General features: G+C 35.1%; 2 protein-coding genes and 1 long non-coding RNA gene across 4 annotated transcripts; 2 read left to right on the forward strand and 1 right to left on the reverse strand.

Moving 5' to 3' along the window:
- The first annotated feature begins 2,499 nt into the window (after window positions 1-2,499).
- Window positions 2,500-7,082, forward strand: LOC306904391 (matrix-remodeling-associated protein 5-like). Its single transcript, XM_079474258.1, has 7 exons — window positions 2,500-2,583; window positions 3,136-3,453; window positions 3,658-3,972; window positions 4,127-4,231; window positions 4,906-4,983; window positions 5,502-5,581; window positions 5,662-7,082. Exons 1-7 carry the CDS (start codon window positions 2,565-2,567, stop codon window positions 5,776-5,778), a joined length of 1,032 nt encoding a protein of 343 aa, XP_079330384.1. The 5' UTR covers window positions 2,500-2,564; the 3' UTR covers window positions 5,779-7,082.
- Window positions 7,083-8,832: 1,750 nt separating this feature from the next.
- Window positions 8,833-10,355, reverse strand: LOC306905114. Its single transcript, XR_013787696.1, has 5 exons — window positions 10,335-10,355; window positions 10,104-10,211; window positions 9,836-9,891; window positions 9,354-9,412; window positions 8,833-9,167 (listed from the first exon to the last, which is right to left on the reverse strand). It is a non-coding gene; the product is annotated as an uncharacterized lncRNA (long non-coding RNA).
- Window positions 10,356-15,286: 4,931 nt separating this feature from the next.
- On the forward strand, window positions 15,287-20,950 carry LOC306904670 (uncharacterized protein). Of its 2 annotated transcripts, XM_079474688.1 has the most exons (7): window positions 15,287-15,448; window positions 16,000-16,317; window positions 16,532-16,849; window positions 17,004-17,108; window positions 17,795-17,872; window positions 18,400-18,479; window positions 18,560-20,950. In XM_079474688.1, the coding sequence occupies exons 1-7, from the start codon at window positions 15,397-15,399 to the stop codon at window positions 18,674-18,676; spliced, it is 1,068 nt and encodes a 355-aa protein (XP_079330814.1). In that variant the 5' UTR covers window positions 15,287-15,396; the 3' UTR covers window positions 18,677-20,950. The 2 variants fall into 2 exon arrangements, with proteins under 2 accessions (XP_079330814.1, XP_079330815.1); XM_079474689.1 differs by lacking the exon at window positions 16,532-16,849 and having other exon boundaries at window positions 15,367-15,448; window positions 18,560-20,777.
- Window positions 20,951-20,990: the final 40 nt, after the last annotated feature.

The following is a 20,990-nucleotide window of genomic DNA, read 5'->3' on the forward strand; positions in this document are numbered from 1 at the left end:
AAGCTGCTTTGCAAAAAAGAAACATTGTGAAAGCGCTTTATAAATAAAACTGAATTGAATTCATTTCAATATTCATATATCTATAACACTGTGGCTGTCATATGTTACTTGCACATAGAGACCAATGATCCAGCGCCATCTGGAAAGTCAGTTCGACAAGATCAATTATGTACAGTACACACTATATAGTACACTGTCAGAATAAATTGGGGCTGTACCCTTCAAAAGGGTCATATTATGTACTATTTAGGTTCATCTAAATTTTCCATCCAATTGAATCAAATAAAAACAATATAACATGTAACTGTTACTCAATCATTTTAAAGTGCATGTGCAATATTTACATTCTATTTATATTACACATCTATTAAGTATTTGAAATAAGTGCAATATTTATACCGCATCTTAAATAAAAGCTTTGCCGTTGACGCTTTTGCACCCTTTCAATATTATACTGTTTACTGAAGCCTATATGATACTGTATGGTGTCACAGCGTTTGCCTGTGTTTTGACATTTTGCCTGTTTTTATTACATCTTTGAATAGTCCTTTAGTAAATACTGCATTTGGATCCTCAACCCTGTGTGTCTTTGAGCATTATCATCACACTTAAACAACAGTGTTCGGATTGTGTCAAAGCTCTTGGGGGTATGGGGGGTCCAAGCATTTCCTTAAAATGTTGATAATCCATTAAAAGCGATCCACATGAGGGTGAGATTGATATTTCTTTTTTTTGCTGTGACCATGCTATCAATCTTTCTGTTCATTTTTTTTAATTGTTCATTTTGTCATTTACAAAAAATGAATATTTTAGGATTTTTCTTAGGTTTGATGTCTTTCTTGCTGAGATTTTGCTATTCCACATTTGACTGATTATGTGTATGTGACACTTTCTATATTGTGTACTTGTTAATGTATTTAATATTTTCCTGTAATTTTCCTGTAAATGTACAGAATATAATGCACTGACAGAAGCTGATACATGTCCAGTTTTGCTTGCATCTAATTATGCAACAGCAAATTTGTGTTCACCTCATTCTCAGGATCCCAGTTCCACACCAACGCTGGTCATCTTCACATTTTACCCCCTACAACATAAAACATCTTAACAAGCTGTGAATTGCATCAAAAAATTATCTGTCCAATCATTACTGAGTATTTAAACAGCTTGACATCATTGACTACCGCAGTAAAAAAAATTATGGTATAGTCAAATGTGCCCCAGAATTGTTTACTTTCCTAAATTCCTCACAATATCTGTGCTTGTGTCAAACAGAACAAAGAAATGTTTACAGTGCTTGCGTGTTAGTGCCCACATTTTCTAGTTGTGAGACTTTGGAAACATCCTGTTGAGTCTCTTGCAAAATACAGATTTCTTCACGCTTAAGTAGAGCTCACACTGAATGTTTTTAATATTTATTTTCATCATTTAAGTTCCATCAAAAAAGCTAGTTATAAATCAAATTGTCTTTACAAGTCATTCCAGTATGGAAAAACTATACAGTATTTGCCAAAAAAGGCTAAAATTGAAAGCTTACTTGGATTAGTAATAAGTTAAAAGGACTTGTAAAGCCAATTTGATTTTACTCGCTTATTGATCTTAGTTGCTTCACTTATTTCATCACACAAATGTATTTAAGAGCTCAGAAATGGTTTTTAAATCGCACATCATATATACCGCGCACACTTTTATTAATATTAGACTTATTGAAAAATATATCAATGTAAATAAAGAATGTTGTGAATTGATTTTTTATTGCCTTTTGCTCCCATCAACCAACCCACCCACCCCAAGTCCTGTGACTGTGGTCTAAGCAGGGAGGTTATAAAATTACTTGCATAGGAAAACAATTGAGCAAAAGAATAATAAAGGAAGTTTTTTTTAATATGAACAGTTTGTCACGAAATGGCTTTGGACAGAACCCAGATGCAGGCAGACGAAAGGTTAATGTAAAACGTTTATTAAATAAAAGACCCACAATGGTGAAAAACAAGCACAACGAAAACACTAGAAAAACAACCACTATAAAAGTGAAAATAATAAGTTCACAAACTGTAAACAGGAACAACAGGCAATCAAATGAAGTGATCACAAACACTGACATTAGACAAAAGATAATGCACCAACACTGAACAGAGGGAAACTAAGACTATATAAAGGGAGACACTAACGAGGAGGGATTACATGGGGAGAGTGGTGACAGCTGATGGGAATAAAACCCTAACGAGGTGAATTACAAAACAGACGATGGGAATGAAACCCTAATGAAATTACAGGAGATAGGAGGGTGGGGCTGAGAGACATAACAGGAAGACATGTGGCATCAAATAACAAAATAAAGCCACATGTCTCCAAACATAACACAACAGAAACCCGAAAAACGTTGCAATGTCATGACTCTGCCCAGGGAGCTAGAAAGCTCGAGACAGGAAGGACAGAGTCCTAACACAGTTTACAGGAACTGACAGTTTCCGGCATCTACATTATTCTTAGAGCCTTGACATTATTGAGTGAGGATTAATAAAAGAAGCCATGATTTATGACGTTTATATATATTTCTCATTATGCTTCACTTCAGTGCTGGTGAGCTGAAAACTTCCACATAATCTTTTTGTTAGGAAGAATTAGTCACATTTATATGTTACATTACAATTTTTAAGAGGTAGTTATAATGTACTTGAGTCTTGTTCTATTTATAGTTTAGCAAACAAGCATTATTGTGATAATAAACACTGTTCAAAACCGCTTAAGACATAATTTGACTTTTTTTCAGATATGTACTGCAAATGATGACAGATTTTTTTCAACATTCCAAAATGTTAGTCGTCATGTGCAAGAACTCAAAAGTCATTCGTTTCTTGTGCACAATTGAATCTCTTTGGTCTACTCGCATCTAAGTTCTGCTTTTGAATGAAGGTCCATCCAGACCAGAATTTGTCCTGTACTAATGAAATATTGCTCATTTTGTCTCGAGAATCTTTAGATGTTTAAAAAGATATTTTAACTTGTTTATTAAAACATCGCCTGCTGCACGAACAACGAAACTGTTCACTTTGGGGTATTTATTGTGCTTTATTGTTCGTACTATTTATTAAAGGTTTACATTTGAATCTGTTTGTATAATTTTGTTGTCAGGATGTGATTTGGTTCAGAACAAACAGATACTTGATGTGACTGGTTATTCAGGAGAGTCTGTAGTTCTGCCCTGTTCCTGTACTGAACCACAGGCTAAACCCGACCAGCTGAAATGGAAGTATTATCATCAGGGGGATTATGAAGAAATTTATCCATCTGAACACATTGAGAGGTACAAGAACAGAGTAACACTGTTGAATCAAAACACACCAGGAAATCTCTCTCTACTCCTCTCATCACTGACCGAAGAAGATAAAGGAGACTATCTATGTACTGTGTCACATAACAAATACATCTACATCAGTCTTCATGTTAAAGGTAGTTTTCTTCTCTAAGATGCTGTTGTTTCTTTTGGATTATTAATGTTCATTTTTTACAAAAAATCTACAAACTTAAAAAATGATGTGAAGTTGCAGGGTAACAATCCGTTGACCTTTAAACATTCAGTATTTATTAAATATAAATCAGTTTTATTTTGTTTAGCTTTAAAAATAAACATTATTTGTATAATTTTTTTGTCAGGATGTGATTTGGTTCAGAACAAACAGATACTTGATGTGACTGGTTATTCAGGAGAGTCTGTAGTTCTGCCCTGTTCCTGTACTAAACCACAGGCTAAACCCAACCAGCTGAAATGGATTTATTATCATCAGGGGAAATATGAAGAAATCTATCCATCTGAACACATTGAAAGGTACAAGAACAGAGTAACACTGTTGAATCAAACCACACCAGGAAATCTCTCTCTACTCCTCTCATCACTGACCGAAGAGGATAAAGGAGACTATCAATGTGCTGTGTTAAATGAAAATCTTTACATCAGACTAAGTGTGAAAGGTAGTTGCTGTTGTTACTTTATTCATCATAACCATTCATTTTATTTAAAAAAATATCCAAACTGTCAACAAATGAGGTGAAGTTGCAGGATGTCATGTGTTCTGCTGTGTTTACATTGTTGTATACTTACTAACAATGATTTTAATCTGAACAGAAAGCCCAGCATCCCAACCTTTAACAACCAGCAAACAAACCAACGAATTTACTCAAATGCCAAATGACCCATCATCAATAGATCAAGAAAACCATGTGGCTCCGTGTAAGTCCCTAATTTCTTTGCTTTACAAGAATAATAAATATTAAAACGCTTTTTCCCAATCTCTGTGAAAAGTTTGTATTTTGATAGTTGACATAAAATGTTACACTTCATCTAAAATTATTTGAATGCGTTTTATTATGCGTGCTACTACGGGCTATATGCAAACATGACTTCAGCGTTTCACAGGAAGAACCCTGTAGGCAGTTTCTGGTTAAAGAGACTTAAAGCAGAGAGAAATGGAAAAATGAGAATACATTTAGCAGATGATGTATTTGAAATTATAATTTCTTAAGTTAACTTTTTATACATTGAAATACTGTAGAATGCCACTTCTATTTACCACTGCTGTGTGCCGCAATGTACAGCATCTGCTAAATTTTACTTTTTTCTAATTTCTCTCTGCTTTAAGTCGCCCAACCGGAAACTGCATACGGTTCTTCCTGTGAAACGTGAAAGTCACACATGCATAGAGCCCATTATGAGCTTATCTCAAATGTTAAACTGGACTGGTTGTATATTAGCTACATAGGGCCTACAGGCTTTTCAAAATGAACTAGTAAAAGCAAATTGATATAACTAAAAACGTGAAATGGTGACCATTCACCGCACCGAAACACGTTCTACATTTATGTTATGAATATATTGTGTGTTTCTGTATGTTTGTTTCTATACAGATGTTGTTATTTTGATGGCAGTGTTGACCTCAGTGCTGTTACTGGCATTTCTTGCCTTTATCTACTGGAGATGGAAAGGTAGGCCAGTCTAAGGCCACATATGCACAAACACATACAGAAAAACTCTCATAGCCTACTGTGATTGGTCAGCTCAGCTGGTGAGGTTATCCTACGGTGGCCGACTGGCATCACTGTACTGCAGCGGAAGAAAACATGTAAATAGAAAAACACAGCACTGTATAGAATTTCTGTAGAAATATAGTAGTACTGGCAGCAGTTTGTAAAACACCTGTCCCACCTTAACACGGATAAAATTTCTGGAACTGCCCTGTTTTAAGGCAACTGCAATGTTTTAATGCTAAATCGTAAGAGACATCGCTTTAATGTTATAAATACTTTTACTGACTAAATCCAATGTGTCAATCTTTCGGTTTTGAATAAGTGCAATTCTTTTAACATTTTAGGCATTAGCTTTTACTAAGATCTGAAGATAAAAGATTTCCTTCCATAGTGTTGCTCCACCCTCACAGCTAATGTCAAAAACCGGCTTATTTATCATTGTCCATATTGATGTAATAAAACATTTTATCTTGTAGGAGGAAAAAATGTGAAGGTGACCCGTGATGGTCCGGAGCTAGTGAGAGAACCGAAGAATGAGGATAGCACAAATCTACAGGTATACAATGATTATTATATTGATGATCAATGACCCACCTGTGTAAATGCATTTACAAACTGCTCTTTCTATTTCTTTAGGATGAAGTAACATATTCTGCTGTAGTCCATGTTAAAACATCATCCAAACCTGCTTCCACACAGAATGAAAAAGTAGATGACACCGAGTATGCTTGTGTAAATCTAAAACCAACTTAAAACAATTTGACTTTAAACTTTTGAGTTCATCGTTCGAATGTTATATTTAGATCCTCATAGCAGTTTGAAACCATGTGTCCCAAAAAAGCTTGAATTAAAATTGAACTATAATCAAACTACGTAAATAATAATGTAAGTTTGACTATGCATGTAGTTTTACCGGTGTATCTTTAGTCTTTAGTTTAATCTTCACTGCTCAAAAGAATTAAGGGAACACCTAAATCACACTATATCTCAATGAACAAAATATCCAGGTTAAATCTCTTCACTTACATACTTTGCATAACTTGCGAGAACAAAATAATATGACAATGGTCAATGAAAGCCAAAATTATAAACACATTCAGGGCAGGAATTACAGTAAAATCACTGTAAAAAAATTGAAATATTGTCTCATTCAACTTTTAAAGTTTTACCACTGTAACTCATAATGTTAGTCAGTAATGTGCATGGCCCTACGTGCCCGTATGAACTCCCCGCAATGTCTGGGCGTACTCCTGATGAGATGGCACATGGTCTCCTGTGGAATCTCCTCTCAGACCTGGATCAGAGCATAAGTGAGCTCCTGAGCAGTCTATGGTGCTACTTGATGGCTTCGGATACATGAGATCCCACAAGTTCTCAACCGGATGTAGGTCTGGGGAACATGAGGGCAACGCCTTCATCCTCCAGAAAACTACCTACGGACTCTGGTCACATGAGGCAGAGCATGATCTTGCACCAGGAGGGCTCTGCACGGCACCAGCATAAGATCTGACAATGGATCTGATGATTGCATCCTGATACTTCAAAGCACTTGGAGGTCTGCGAGACACTCTGAGGATGAGGTTCCCCAGACCACCCTTGCTGTGGCCTCTCCAGTGTACCTGTAGTCACTTTTATTTGCACCAAAACATGTAAAACTGGTTCACAATCACTTATGCTTCCCTACCGGGTTGATTGATATTCTTGAAGGTTAACTGTTCACTGATGATTAAGTGTTCCCTTCATTTTAATGAGCAGTGAAGTTTTGTGCAATCTTTCTAGTTGCTGTTCTACCAGAAAACAATTTACAATTTTGTGTGTCAATAAGCTTTTGTAAATACAAATGTTCAAATTCAAATTCTGAATTCACTCAATATAAAGCCAAATTAAGAGCCCATTTCAAAGCACCATTTCAGTTTTTTAATATACTGGTATCTGTTTAGGTACAATGATCATTTATGTTTAATTCAACTGCTAACAATATTTCTCTCAAATTTAAAATACAATAATTGCTTATATTTGCATTTGTTTGCCAAAAATAAAAACTGGTGAAACATGTTAAAATAACAGAAAAGACGCTCTGTATTTTTTCAGACTTCAAATACTGCCTCAAGGATAAATTAAGAAGAACTAGCGTCTACAGTTATACAGATGTTTTTCAGACTATTTCACATAGCATCATTTAGCATTATGATATCATTTTAGTTATAAGCGTAAGTTTGGAAGGAGTCCGATCATTAGATCCCATCAGTCATCTCAAGCTTACGTATGAGCAGCAGCCCAATGATATAGGAATTTCCAGCATCACTTTTCTGATTGACGTTTTTTTTGCGTATTTGGAGTCAGGCCAGGTTGTTAGCTCAGAGTCATGGAACCAAGCTCCTCTGAGTGCAAGACCACTGTATATGTCAGGATTTAAAGGACACATAAACACATATTCATCCCCAAGGGAATCCAAAATCATCAACGCTGAACTGACAAATGGTCAGGGCAGGCATCTTACATTCACATGTGGTTTCTAGGTAAACAGGTTTAAAGACCGTTGCCACCATGGCAGTCAGTCCACGACAATGAACTGTGGGAATTTAGTTTTCTAGAACTCATGGGCGAGAGACGTCTAATGGCCAGAAGTAAAGTGTGTGACATGACAAAGTATAGAGAGAGCAACACAGTAGAACAAACCTACCTTTAACATGAAGACTGATGTCAACATACCCGCCAGGTGACAGAGAACATTCATAGGTGCCTTGGTCCTCTATGGTCAGTGATGAGAGGAGTAGTGAGAGATTTCCTTGTGTGGTTTGATTCAACAGTGTTACTCTGTTCTTGTACCTTTCAATGTGTTCAGATGGATAGATTTCTTTAGATTGCCCTACATAATACTTCCATTTCAGCTGGTTGGGTTTAGCCTGTGGTTCAGTACAGGAACAGGGCAGAACTACAGACTCTCCTGAATAACCAGTCACATGAACAGTCTTTTGCTGCCAAACCAAAGTGCAATCTGAAAAGATATTTATGATGAATTATGTTGATTAAGAGTGAATATTGAAAGGTTTCAGACATTCATCTGAGTTTGAGCTCCATATATATAATACATAATTATATTGTTTGAGAAATAAAATAAACTGTAATGATGAATAAAGTAAAAATAGCAACAAGAAGAAGAAGAAACCTAAATGTACCTTTAACAAAAAGTCGTATGTACATATACTTGACAGGTGCCACAAAACAGATAGTCTCCTTTATCTTCTTCTGTCAGTGATGAGAGGAGTAGAGAGAGATTTCCTGGTGTGTTTTGATTCAACAGTGTTACTCTGTTCTTGTACCTCTCAATGTTTTCAGATGGATAAATTTCAAGAGTCACATTTTTCATGAAGTAATGCCATTTCAGCTGGTCATGTTTAGTCAGTGGTGCAATACAGGAGCAGGACAGAACTACAGACTCTCCTACATATCCGGTCACCTCAATTGTCTGTTTGTGTCCCAAATCGCATCCTGACAGCATATATGCAAATTATGTTTATTTTAAAATTGATACAGCATAAAACAGATTTATATTTACACCTTTAATAAACAGTAAAAAAATTATAATTTTACTATAATTTAAATTTTAATGAAAAAATGTATACATGAAATTTCACATTAAAAGCTGTAATTTCACAGTATTTGTCTGGTACCCCAGCTGCCGAAATATTTTGAGCCCAGATATTTAAGATATTTAGTTGCACTAATTTCAGGTCATATAACACTATATGGGTGAAAGGACGATTTTTGGCTGAAAAAATGTGTGGCCATGAAAAACAATTAATTCAAGATTTATAAAAGCTTTATTGTATTATTTTGTAAAATTATCGTTACATTGACAAAGCTTCAAAACATTTGATGCTCATTTTCACACATATACACATAAAAAGCATAGGCACGAATATATTTAAACATATATAAACAAAAAAGTTACAGCATCCAGTCATACAGAATAAATCTGTGGGTGCTGTGACGTGTCTTGTTTCTGTTGCACTGTTCATCCTTTTGTCATGGCAGAACGCTGAATATCTTAAAGCCGGGTTTGGGTTCGTGTTTTCCCAAAAATGTTCCCAGGAGGTGGTTCAGTCCTGTTGTTCCACAATCTACAGTGATTCACATTTCTGCAGTTGCATTGACACAATCGAAAATATTTGATTTTTTAGGAAGAAGGTAAGTTCACAGTACCAATTTTGTTTTATTTACAAAAATGTTTAGGAATTGGAGAAAATTCCAGTTTTACTTCTACTGTCAAAGTCAATGTATATTAAGATTGTAATTGAGATTAAATATATAAAAATAGTTTCCACCTCATTCTCACGTTCCCTCGAAGGTTCCAGAGGACCATCACTGGTCATTTATTTTCCTCCTAAAATATAAAACATCTCAGCAAGTTGTGAATTACATCATTACAAACATCAGTCTAGTCATTAAACATGTTGTGAGGATATATTAACACTACATGGAAGGAATCATTTGCTATAACCTGAACTTTTAACGGCAAGTATCAATAAAAACTGAGATTTTAGACTGACAGGTAATTCAAATACTGAAAGCCGTCAACAGATTTCTCAATATACTTTGTCATCATAGTCTAAAGATCTCGTCTTAAACATTTGCCCTAATGAACCTTGGTTATCCTGCCATTATTACAGGATAGGATGGTGAGTATTTCTGTATATTTATGTGTGTACCGTACAGGTCTGGCTTTGCTTTAAATGTGTAAAATGTGAAACCTGTTGAAAAGTGATAAGCTAACCCTCACTAGTAACAAATACTCATGTGTTTGTACCTCTGTATCTCCAGGAGTTAAAATATCAGAAAGCCCAGTTTTGACGCAAAAGACATCTGTGAGGAAACACATATAGAAATACCCGCGCATATAAATGAGTAATAAATGCACAAGATATTCACAATTTTTATATGAAGGTTGTATGTAAATTATGTATGTGAATACAATTTTAGATTTAGCATTTTCAACTACCAAAATTCAACCTGAAAGATGTTCGTGAAACAACATTTGAACATTTATCCGTTTCGTAATGAAGCCTTAGACTTACACAGATTTGTCTGGTGTGTTTGTTTTTCTTGCGGTTGAGTAGTTGTGTGCTCTTGCTGTATGCTGTATGATGGTTGAGATGTTGATATTGTATGGACATGTGATCTCTCTGTTAGCAAACATAACACAGCAGAGTAAGTTTTCCTGCAACTTCACCTCATTTTTTAACACTTTGAATATTTTTAGAAACAAAATGAATGGTAATGATGAATAAAGTAACAACAGCAACTACCTTTAACATGAAGTCTGATGAAAAGATATTCAGGTGCCACAAAACATAGATAGTGTCCATCATCCTCTTTGGTCAGTGATGAGATGAGTAGAGAGATTTCCTGGTGTGTTTTGATTCAACAGTGTTACTCTGTTCTTGTACCTCTCAATGTGTTCAGATGGATAGATTTCTTCATAATCCCCCTGATGATAATACTTCCATTTCAGCTGGTCGGGTTTAGCCTGTGGTTCAGTACAGGAGCAGGGCAGAACTACAGACTCTCCTGAATAACCAGTCACATCAAGTGTCTTATTGTTCTCAACCAAATCACATCCTGACAACAAAATTATACAAATAATGTTTATTTTTAAAGCTAAACAAAATAAAACTGATTTATATTTAATAAATACTGAATGTTTAAAGGTCAACGGATTGTTACCCTGCAACTTCACCTCATTTTTTCAGTTTGTATATTTTTTGTAAAAACTTTAACAGTAATAATGTAAAAGAAACAACAGCATCATAGAGAAGAAAACTACCTTTAACATGAAGTCTGATGAAGATGTATTTGTTAGGTGACACCTCACATAGATAGTCTCCTTTATCTTCTTCGGTCAGTGATGAGATGAGTAGAGAGAGATTTCCTGGTGTGTTTTGATTCAACAGTGTTACTCTGTTCTTGTACCTCACAATGTGTTCAGATGGATAGATTTCTTCATAATCCCCTTGATGATAATACATCCATTTCAGCTGGTTGGGTTTAGCCTGTGGTTCAGTACAGGAGCAGGGCAGAACTACAGACTCTCCTGAATAACCAGTCACCTTAAGTGTCTGTTCGTTCTCAACCAAATCACATCCTGACAACAAAATTATACAAATAATGTTTATTTTTAAAGCTAAACAAAATAAAACTGATTTATATTTACATACGAAGTGAAGTGAAATGAAAGTGACCTATTTGTCAGTTATGGTGAACAATACCTGAAATGTGACCTCTGCATTTAACCCATCCAGAGAGTAGTGAACACACACACAGCAAGTAGTGAACACACGTACACCCGGAGCAGTGGGCAGTCGTGGCCTAATGGTTAGAGAGTCGGACTCGTGACCAGAAAGTTAACAGTTCGATCCTCAAGGCCGGCAGGTAACGACTGAGGTGTCCTTGAGCAAAGGCACCTTACCCCTATTTTCTCCCCGGGTACTGCAGTGATGACTGCCCACTGCTCCGAGTGTATGTGTGTTCACGACTTGCTGTGCGTGTGTTCACTTCTCTCTGGATGGGTTAAATGCAGAGGTCACATTTCAGGTGGTTCACCATAACTGACCAATAGGTCACTTTCACTTCACTTCATATTTAATCAATACTGAATGTTTAAAGGTCAACGGATTGTTACCCTGCAACTTCACATCATTTTTAACAGCTTTAACTCTCCTGAATAACCAGTCACCTCAACTAACTTTGTCTCACATCCTGAAAACAAAATTATACAAAATCATTTAAAATGTAAACCTTTAATAAATGGTACAAATAATAAAAGCACAATAAATGCTCCAAAGTGAACAGTTTTGTTGTTCATTAAACAAGTTAAAATAACTTTTTAAACATCTAAAGATTCTCGAGACAAAATGAGCAATATTTCATTAGTACAGGACAAATTCTGGTCTGGATGGACCTTCATTCAAAAGCAGAACTTAGATGCGAGTAGACCAAAGAGATTCAATTGTGCACAATAAACCTTTGAGTGCTTTTTTGTTGATATAAATCTGTCATCATATGCAGTACATTTCATTAAAAAAGCCAAATTATGTCTTAAGCGGTTTTTGACAGTGTTTATTATCACAATAATGCTTGTTTGCTAAATAAATAGAAAAAATCTCAACTACATTGAGTCATTGAATGATAATGTGTTTTTGATAGTATAACTTCTAAAAACTCAAACTACCTCTTAAAAATTGTAATGTAACATATAAATGTGACTAATTCTTCCTAACAAAAAGATTATGTGTAAGTTTTCAGCTCACCAGCACTGAAGTGAAGCATAATGAGAAATATATATAAACGGTCATAAATCATGGCTTCTTTTATTAATCCTCACTCAACAATGTCAAGACTCTGAGAATAATGCAGATGGCGGAAACTGTCAGTTCCTGGAAGCTGTTCGTCTTAAAAAAAACTTCCTTTATTATTCTTTTGCTCAGTTTGTTTCCTATGCAAGTCATTTTCTTACGTCCCTGCTTAGACCACAGTCACAGGACTTGGGGTGGGTGGGTGGTTTTGGGGAGCAAATCACTAAAAGGTTCATTTTCATTTATTCACCATTTACATTCACTTTATTAGCAGACACTTTTAGCCACTAGGCCACTTACAATTGAGAGCATTTAACATTTTGTCAATGCGCTTACAATATAAAGCCATTTTTGCAAGTACAACAAGAACGGAAGGTATATTCCAGGTCCATCTTCCTGTGAAGCTGCTTTGCAACTATGAAACATTGTGAAAGCGCTTTATAAATAAAACTGAATTGAATTCATTTCAATATTCATATATCTATAACACTGTGGCTGTCATATGTTACTTGCACATAGAGACCAATGATCCAGCGCCATCTGGAAAGTCAGTTCGACACACATGAAAAGAGAACAAAAGATCAATTATGTACAGTACTACAGTACACACTATATAGTACACTGTCAGAATAAATTGGGACTGTACCCTTCAAAAAGGTCATATTATATTTAGGTTCATCAAAATTTTCCATCCAATTGAATCAAATAAAAACAATATAACATGTAACTGTTACTCAATCATTTTAAAGTGCATGTGCAATATTTACATTCTATTTATATTACACATCTATTAAGTATTTTGAATAAGTGAAATATTTATACCGCATCTTAAATAAAACCTTTGCCGTTGACGCTTTTGCACCCTTTCAATATTATACTGTTTACTGAAGCCTATATGATACTGTTTACTGGTGTCACAGTGTTTGCCTGTGTTTTGACATTTTGCCTGTTTTTATTACATCTTTGAATAGTCCTTTAGTAAATACTGCATTTGGATCCTCAACCCTGTGTGTCTTTGAGCATTATCATCACACTTAAACAACAGTGTTCGGATTGTGTCAAAGCTCTTGGGGGGTCCCCTAACCAGCCCTAAAAAAATAACAAATTGACAGAGCCACCAGTACAAGCATCCATCACATGAACACATTACATGCCTACATCTCCTTAAAATGTTGATAATCCATTAAAAGCGATCCACATGAGGGAGAGATTGATATATTTCTTTTTTTTTGCTGTGACCATGATATTAATCAAATTTTTTGTAATTGTTCATTTTGTTATTCACAAAAAACTAATATTTTAGGATTTTTCCTAAGTTTGATGTCTTTCTTGCTGAGATTTTGCTATTCCATATTTGAATGATTATAAGTATGTGACACTTTCTATATTGTGTACTTGTTAATGTATTTTACATCATTTAATATGCACTGACAGAAGCTGATACATGTCCAGTTTTGCTTGCATCTAATTATGCAACAGCAAATTTGTGTTCACCTCATTCTCAGGATCCCAATTCCACACCATCGCTGGTCATCTTCACATTTTACCCCCTTCAACACAAAACATCTTAACAAGCTGTGAATTGCATCAAAAAATTATCTGTCCAATCATTACTGAGTATTTAAACAGCTTGACATCATTGACTACCGCAGTAAAAAAAATTATGGTATAGTCAAATATGCCCCAGAATTGTTTACTTTCCTAAATTCCTCACAATATCTGTGCTTGTGTCAAACAGAACAAAGAAATGTTTACAGTGCTTGCGTGTTAGTGCCCACATTTTCTAGTTGTGAGACTTTGGAAACATCCTGTTGAGTCTCTTGCAAAATACAGATTTCTTCACGCTTAAGTAGAGCTTACACTGAATGTTTTTAATATTTATTTTCATCATTTAAGTTCCATCAAAAAAGCTAGTTATAAATCAAATTGGCTATACAAGTCATTCCAATATGGAAAAACTATACAGTATTTGCCAAAAAAGGCTAAAATTGAAAGCTTACTTGGATTAGTAATATAAAACATTTGACATTTTAAAAAGTAAGTTAAAAGGACTTGTAAAGCCAATTTGATTTTACTCGCTTATTGATCTTAGTTGCTTCACTTATTTCATCACACAAATGTACTCAAGAGCTCAGAAATGGTTTTTAAATCGCACATCATATATACCGCGCACACTTTTATTAATATTAGACTTATTGAAAAATATAACAATGTAAATAATGTTGTGAATTTATTTTTTATTGCCTTTTGCTCCCATCAACCAGCCCACCCACCCCAAGTCCTGTGACTGTGGTCTAAGCAGGGAGGTTATAAAATTACTTGCATAGGAAAACAATTGAGCAAAAGAATAATAAAGGAAGTTTTTTTTAATATGAACAGTTTGTCACGAAATGGCTTTGGACAGAACCCAGATGCAGGCAGACGAAGGGTAAATGTAAAACGTTTATTAAATAAAAGACCCACAATGGTGAAAAACAAGCACAAAGAAAACACTAGAAAAAAACCACTATAAAAGTGAAAATAATAAGTTCACAAACTGTAAACAGGAACAACAGGCAATCAAATGACGTGATCACAAACACTGACATTAGACAAAAGATAATGCACCAACACTGAACAGAGGGAAACTAAGACTATATAAAGGGAGACACTAACGAGGAGGGATTACATGGGGAGAGTGGTGACAGCTGATGGGAATAAAACCCTAACGAGGTGAATTACAAAACAGACGATGGGAATGAAACCCTAATGAAATTACAGGAGATACGAGGGTGGGGCTGAGAGACATAACAGGAAGACATGTGGCATCAAGTAACAACATAAAGCCACATGTCTCCAAACATAACACAACAGAAACCCGAAAAACGTTGCAATGTCATGACTCTGCCCAGGGAGCTAGAAAGCTCGAGACAGGAAGGACAGAGTCCTAACACAGTTTACAGGAACTGACAGTTTCCGCCATCTGCATTATTCTCAGAGTCTTGACATTATTGAGTGAGGATTAATAAAAGAAGCCATGATTTATGACCGTTTATATATATTTCTCATTATGCTTCACTTCAGTGCTGGTGAGCTCAAAACTTACACATAATCTTTTTGTTAGGAAGAATAAGTCACATTTATATGTTACATTACAATTTTTAAGAGGTAGTTATAATGTACTTGAGTCTTGTTCTATTTATAGTTTAGCAAACAAGCATTATTGTGATAATAAACACTGTTCAAAACCGCTTAAGACATAATTTGGCTTTTTTCAGATATGTACTGCAGATGATGACAGATTTTTTTCAACATTCCAAAATGTTAGTCGTCATGTGCAAGAACTCAAAAGTCATTCGTTCCTTGTGCACAATTGAATCTCTTTGGTCTACTCGCATCTAAGTTCTGCTTTTGAATGAAGGTCCATCCAGACCAGAATTTGTCCTGTACTAATGAAATATTGCTCTTTTTGTGTCGAGAATCTTTAGATGTTTAAAAAGTTATTTTTACTGGTTTATTTAAACATCGCCTGCAGCATGAACAACAAAACTGTTCACTTTAAAGCATTTATTGTGCTTAATTATTTGTACCATTTATTAAAGGTTTACATTTGAATCTGTTTGTATAATTTTGTTGTCAGGATGTGATTTGGTTCAGAACAAACAGACACTTGATGTGACTGGTTATTCAGGAGAGTCTGTAGTTCTGCCCTGCTCCTGTACTGAACCACAGGCTAAACCCGACCAGCTGAAATGGAAGTATTATCATCAGGGGAAATATGAAGAAATCTATCCATCTGAACACATTGAGAGGTACAAGAACAGAGTAACACTGTTGAATCAAACCACACCAGGAAATCTCTCTCTACTCCTCTCATCACTGACCGAAGAAGATAAAGGAGATTATCAATGTACTGTGTCACCTAACAAATACATCTACATCAGACTTCATGTTAAAGGTAGTTTTCTTCTCTATGATGCTGTTGTTTCTTTTGGATTATTACTGTTCATTTTTTTTACAAAAAATCTACAAACTTAAAAAAGGATGTGAAGTTGCAGGGTTACAATCCGTTGACCTTTAAACATTCAGTTTTTATTAAATATCTAAATATAAATCAGTTTTATTTTGTTTAGCTTTAGAAATAAACATTATTTGTATAATTTTGTTGTCAGGATGTGATTTGGTTCAGAACAAACAGACACTTGATATGACTGGTTATTCAGGAGAGTCTGTAGTTCTGCCCTGCTCCTGTACTGAACCGCAGGCTAAACCCGACCAGCTGAAATGGATTTATTATCATCAGGGGAAATATGAAGAAATCTATCCATCTGAACACATTGAGAGGTACAAGAACAGAGTAACACTGTTGAATCAAAACACACCAGGAAATCTCTCTCTACTCCTCTCATCACTGACCGAAGAAGATAAAGGAGACTATCAATGTACTGTGTCACCTAACAAATACATCTACATCAGACTAAGTGTGAAAGGTAGTTGCTGTTGTTACTTTATTCATCATAACCATTCATTTTATTTAAAAAAATATCCAAACTTTCAACAAATTAGGTGAAGTTGCAGGATGACATGTGTTCTGCTGTGTTTACATTGTTGTGTATTTAATAACAATGATTTTAATCTGAACAGAAAGCCCAGCATCCCAACCTTTAACAACCAGCAAACAAACCAACGAACTTACCCAAATGCCAAATGACCCATCATCAACAGATCAAGAAAACCATGTGGCTCCGTGTAAGTCCCTAATTTCTTTGCTTTACAAGAATAATAAATATTAAAACGCTTTTTCCCAATCTCTGTGAAAAGTTTGTATTTTGATAGTTGACATAAAATGTTACACTTCATCTAAAAATATTTGAATGCGTTTTATTATGCGTGCTACTACGGGCTATATGCAAACATGACTTCAGCGTTTCACAGGAAGAACCCTGTAGGCAGTTTCCGGTTAAAGAGACTTAAAGCAGAGAGAAATGGAAAAAATGAGAATACATTTAGCAGATGCTGTACATACCGTATTTGAAATTATACTTTCTTAAGTTAACTTTTTATACATTGAAATACTGTAGAATGCCACTTCTATTTACTACTGCTGTGTGCCGCAATGTACAGCATCTGCTAAATTTAACTTTTTTCTAATTTCTCTCTGCTTTAAGTCGCCCAACCGGAAACTGCATACGGTTCTTCCTGTGAAACGTGAAAGTCACACATGCATAGAGCCCATTATGAGCTTATCTCAAATGTTAAACTGGACTGGTTGTATATTAGCTACATAGGGCCTACACAGGCTTTTCAAAATGAACTAGTAAAAGCAAATTGATATAACTAAAAACGTGAAATGGTGACCATTCACCGCACCTAAACACGTTCTTCATTTATGTTATGAATATATTGTGTGTTTCTGTATGTTTGTTTCTATACAGATGTTGTTATTTTGATGGCAGTGTTGACCTCAGTGCTGTTACTGGCATTTCTTGCCTTTATCTACTGGAGATGGAAAGGTAGGCCAGTCTAAGGCCACATATGCACAAACACATACAGAAAAACTCTCATAGCCTACTGTGATTGGTCAGCTCAGCTGGTGAGGTTATCCTACGGTGGCCGACTGGCATCACTGTACTGCAGCGGAAGAAAACATGTAAATAGAAAAACACAGCACTGTATAGAATTTCTGTAGAAATATAGTAGTACTGGCAGCAGTTTGTAAAACACCTGTCCCACCTTAACACGGATAAAATTTCTGGAACTGCCCTGTTTTAAGGCCAATAAATACTTGTAATGTTTTAATGCTAAATCGTAAGAGACATCGCTTTGATGTTATAAATACTTTTACTGACTAAATCCAATGTGTCAATCTTTCGGTTTTGAATAAGTGCAATTCTTTTAACATTTTAGGCATTAGCTTTTACTAAGATCTGAAGATAAAAGATTTCCTTCCATAGTGTTGCTCCACCCTCACAGCTAATGTCAAAAACCGGCTTATTTATCATTGTCCATATTGATGTAATAAAAACATTTTATCTCGTAGGAGGAAAAAATGTGAAGGTGACCCGTGATGGTCCGGAGCTAGTGAGAGAACCGAAGAATGAGGATAGCACAAATCTACAGGTATACAATGATTATTATATTGATGATCAATGACCCACCTGTGTAAATGCATTTATAAACTGCTCTTTCTATTTCTTTAGGATGAAGTAACATATTCTGCTGTAGTCCATGTTAAAACATCATCCAAACCTGCTTCCACACAGAATGAAAAAGTAGATGACACCGAGTATGCTTGTGTAAATCTAAAACCAACTTAAAACAATTTGACTTTAAACTTTTGAGTTCATCATTCCAATGTTATATTTAGATCCTCATTGCAGTTTGAAACCATGTGTCCCAAAAAAGCTTGAATTAAAATTGAACTATAATCAAACTACGTATATAATAATGTAAGTTTGACTATGCATGTAGTTTTACCGGTGTATCTTTAGTCTTTAGTTTAATCTTCACTGCTCAAAAGAATTAAGGGAACACCTAAATCACATTATATCTCAATGAACAAAATATCCAGGTTAAATCTCTTCACTTACATACTTTGCATAACTTGCGAGAACAAAATAATGTGACAATGGTCAATGAAAGCCAAAATTATAAACACATTCAGGGCAGGAATTACAGTAAAATCACTGTAAAGAATTTGAAATATTGTCTCATTCAACTTTTAAAGTTTTACCACAGTAACTCATAATGTTAGTCAGTAATGTGCATGGCCCTACGTGCCCGTATGAACTCCCCGCAATGTCTGGGCGTACTCCTGATGAGATGTAGTTATAAAACAAAAAAAACCCTCCAAAGCATTTGTAGAAAAAGCATGTGACTTGCAACAAGTGATTTCACTTCCTCTTGTGGGAAACCCTGTAAAGCAGTAAGGTATTTCATTATTCTTCTCTCATTAATTTGTAAAAAATATTGAGGATACATCAATAGTAGATTAATTATTTGTCAAATCTGTTATTGTGATATTGCAGTGAATCTCTCATTCACTTCTTAAAAACTGATAATATGGAAAAAACTCATACAATTCTGTTTTTAGACATGCCATGTGGTATCTGGTTTGAGGTTAACATTTTGAGCTAAAGCACAAAATGGTGGAAAATGTCAACTCTGTTAGTTGACAATGATTAACAGGGTCAAATGTACCCTCTCTCATTTAAGCATTTTGCATTATTTTACATTTATTATGGATTCCAGGTCATGGATTCCGGATTCTGATAGATTTGTTATATATCATTCCAGGTTAAGGAAATTTAACAATAGGCAGATGAAACTGTCAGCAGCAGAAAGGCAACGGCAATACAGGTCACTGCGAGATGCCGACCCTGTAAGGAAGGTAGAAAATTTGCAAAAGGATAGAAAGAGATGGCAAAAAAGGAAAAATGCAGGGCAGACAAGCAGAGTGGTTGATCTGGGTGAAAGGGAGAAAAGGTACAAACGCAGGTATTGGAAAGAGGCACAGCAGAGGTGCAGAGCAGAAAAACAGAGACTTAGAGAGATGACACCTCACAAAATCTTGAACCAGACCCTGAACCACAGATGTTTAGGTAACATTAGGTCCAAGAGTCGATAATTCTATAACGTTATGTATGGTAAGACATAAATAGATCAAGGGAAGTTAAGGTGAGACACTACAGGTGAATAGGGTAACATTTTAAAATAATAGATATCACTATGAAACGTCCTCAGTTGATAACTTACACAAGGAAATAAAAAAATATATATTACAAGTTTTTGACATTTGTATGTTTAATTAGGCATAACTCAAATATGTGCATGTTTTTTGATACACATTTTAATGAATGGTGCGTTATGTCTTTTTAGAACTGTATAGGGTAGGGTAAGGTTAGGATTAGATTAGGGTTAGGGCATAATGCACATTTAAATAATGCTGTTGGGAAGTGTCAAGTTTATTTTGTTCACATTTATTTGAATAAAGCTGCACTGTTCTCCTTGCAACTCGACTCAGTGGACCTTATTACACTGACAGAAAATGTAGTTTTTTTATCTTTTATCTATAGGTGGTCAACTCTGTTATGATCTATGTCAACTCTGTTTTTAATGTCAACTCTGTTTTTAATGTCAACTCTGTTTTTAATGTCAACTCTGTTTTTAATGTCAACTCTGTTTTTAATGTCAACTCTGTTTTTAATGTCAACTCTGTTTTTAATGTCAACTCTGTTATGATCTATGTCAACTCTGTTTGTTTAAGGTTTTACTTAAGAAACATCTTCGTGTACACGATCAAGAAAGTTTTGTTTCAAATCTGACCTAACTTCTTCGATTCAAGCAATAAAATGCTCCTCATTTCAGATGAATCGATCTAATGCTTTATAATAAAATCAGCTCTGCATGTTTAAATTCATCACCATTGAGGTCATCTTGAAAAAGGCATCAAAATAACCAAAAGGGGAATACAAATTTACTAGAAATGAACAGAAATCTGAAATAATCTGCATAAATCAGATGTTAAGTTTTTAAAACAAATCTATAAAACATCAAAATTGTGCTTTCAAAATAAATACATCTGCCGTACGAAGCACAGAATTCCATTCTTTTCAAGTCTACGAAACATGA

This window comes from Barbatula barbatula (genome assembly GCF_947034865.1).
Source record: "Barbatula barbatula genome assembly, chromosome: 15".
NCBI classification, from domain to species: domain Eukaryota; kingdom Metazoa; phylum Chordata; class Actinopteri; order Cypriniformes; family Nemacheilidae; genus Barbatula; species Barbatula barbatula.

Bases quoted from the DNA above. Each gene is read 5' to 3' on its own strand.
- LOC306904391 (XM_079474258.1), top strand. The intron at 4,232-4,905 runs GTAAGTCCCTAA...GTTTCTATACAG, and splicing joins AGAAAACCATGTGGCTCCGT to ATGTTGTTATTTTGATGGCA. The intron at 5,582-5,661 runs GTATACAATGAT...CTATTTCTTTAG, and splicing joins AGGATAGCACAAATCTACAG to GATGAAGTAACATATTCTGC.
- LOC306904670 (XM_079474688.1), top strand. From the start codon at position 15,397: ATGATTTATGACCGTTTATATATATTTCTCATTATGCTTCACTTCAGT. The intron at 17,873-18,399 runs GTAGGCCAGTCT...TTTATCTCGTAG, and splicing joins TATCTACTGGAGATGGAAAG to GAGGAAAAAATGTGAAGGTG. The intron at 18,480-18,559 runs GTATACAATGAT...CTATTTCTTTAG, and splicing joins AGGATAGCACAAATCTACAG to GATGAAGTAACATATTCTGC.